We start from the raw sequence: 1,443 nt of genomic DNA, 5'->3' as shown, positions 1-1,443 counted from the left end.
GAGACAAATTAATGCTCTGTGAAACAGATTCCTGACTGGTGAGGACGCTGATGTGCCCATGCGGTTGTGTCTGTCACAAATTTGTGCAGGAGCTGCTTTAGAGCATGTGGAGACCAAGCCCATTGCACCGGAGTGGAAAGAAATCACAATTTTTAGCCCTGGTTGGCTCAGGGCTCATCTGCTCGTTCACAGCCCAGTGCCTGCTTAGTCACAGCTCTCTAGGGAGAGGGAAACGCCGCTGAAATGGACCTGGAGACCTACATTAGATCATAAAATGCTTAAGATGTGTTTTTCTCATTTTTTTATTCGCTACTATGCACATTTCCCTTTCCAGGTCAATTGGTCTCCCTTCTCTCCCCAGAAACGGGGGAAGAGCTGTGTTTTGATAGCAGCAAAGGTCTGGAGAGATCATAATGATGAGAGGATGGATGGTCTRGAGGACRGCAGGCAGCTCTGGGATTTAAAAAYCTCTCCTCATTTCCCAGTTTCATGTTCTTGCTGTCACTAACTCGTGGCAGCAGCGGTGTTATCCGTCCCTCAGGATGTTAAACGCGTTTATTTTCACGGTTACCTCTTGGAAACGACTGCAGTGGGCATCCTGTACAGAACAAAGAAGGACCAGAGGAGAAAAAAAGAAGCCAACATACGTGTGTGTGTGTCTGCAGGAGAAGGCGCTTGGCATCCCGGCACCGCAGGGAGAGCAGCGGGCGGGTGGGGCTGCACATCCCCGCTGTTCATCGGAAACAGATCCTGCGGGATGCACATCCCCGCTGTTCATCGCAAACAGATCCTGCGGGCTGCACATCCCTGCTGTTCATCGGAAACAGATCCTGCGGGACGCACATCCCTGCTGCTCATCGGAAACAGATCCTGCGGGATGCACATCCCTGCTGCTCATCGGAAACAGATCCTGCGGGATGCACATCCCTGCTGCTCATCGCAAACAGATCCTGCGGGATGCACCGCGGGATGCGGAGCGGGAGGAACTCCCTCTCCAGGCGGGAATGAAGCGGCATCGCCGGGGGGAACCGCGGGGACACGGCGGAGCCGGGAGCGGCACAGAGCGCTGCCGGTGCGGGAACGGGGCGGGGATGGGGAGGGGATGGAGCGGGGATAGAGCGGGGATGGAACGGGGATAGGATGGGATGGAGCGAGGATGGAGCGGGGATGGGGCGGGAACGGGGCGGGGATGGAGAGGGGATTGAACGGGGATGGGAATGAGATGGGAGTGGAACGGGGATGGGACGGGGATGGAACGGGGATGGGGATGGGAACGGGGCGGGGATGGAGCAGGGATGAGGCGGGTATGGAGCAGGGATGGAACGGGAACGGGGCGGGGACGGAACGGGGATGGAACACTGTTGGCGCGGGGATGGAACGGGGATAGGATGGGATGGAGCGGGGATGGAACGGGGATAGAACGGGGATGGAACGGGGATGGAG

General features: G+C 57.4%; 1 protein-coding gene across 1 annotated transcript in view; it reads left to right on the top strand.

Annotated features, from left to right (window-relative positions):
• Positions 1 to 542: 542 nt before the first annotated feature.
• LOC130580759 (multiple epidermal growth factor-like domains protein 6) overlaps positions 543 to 1,443 on the top strand; it is a 169,976-nt gene continuing 169,075 nt past the window's right edge. Inside the window, exon 1 of the mRNA XM_057378471.1 lies at positions 543 to 1,072. Within this exon, the coding sequence (XP_057234454.1) occupies positions 543 to 1,072 (530 nt within the window). The remainder of the gene's footprint in view (positions 1,073 to 1,443) is intronic.

The sequence above is a fragment of the Malurus melanocephalus genome, unplaced genomic scaffold, assembly GCF_030028575.1.
Source record: "Malurus melanocephalus ecotype Western Australia unplaced genomic scaffold, MMel_1.1 scaffold_360, whole genome shotgun sequence".
NCBI lineage: Eukaryota > Metazoa > Chordata > Aves > Passeriformes > Maluridae > Malurus > Malurus melanocephalus.
Note: the sequence above shows the minus strand (reverse complement) of the source record. Positions and strands in the feature narration are given on the sequence as shown.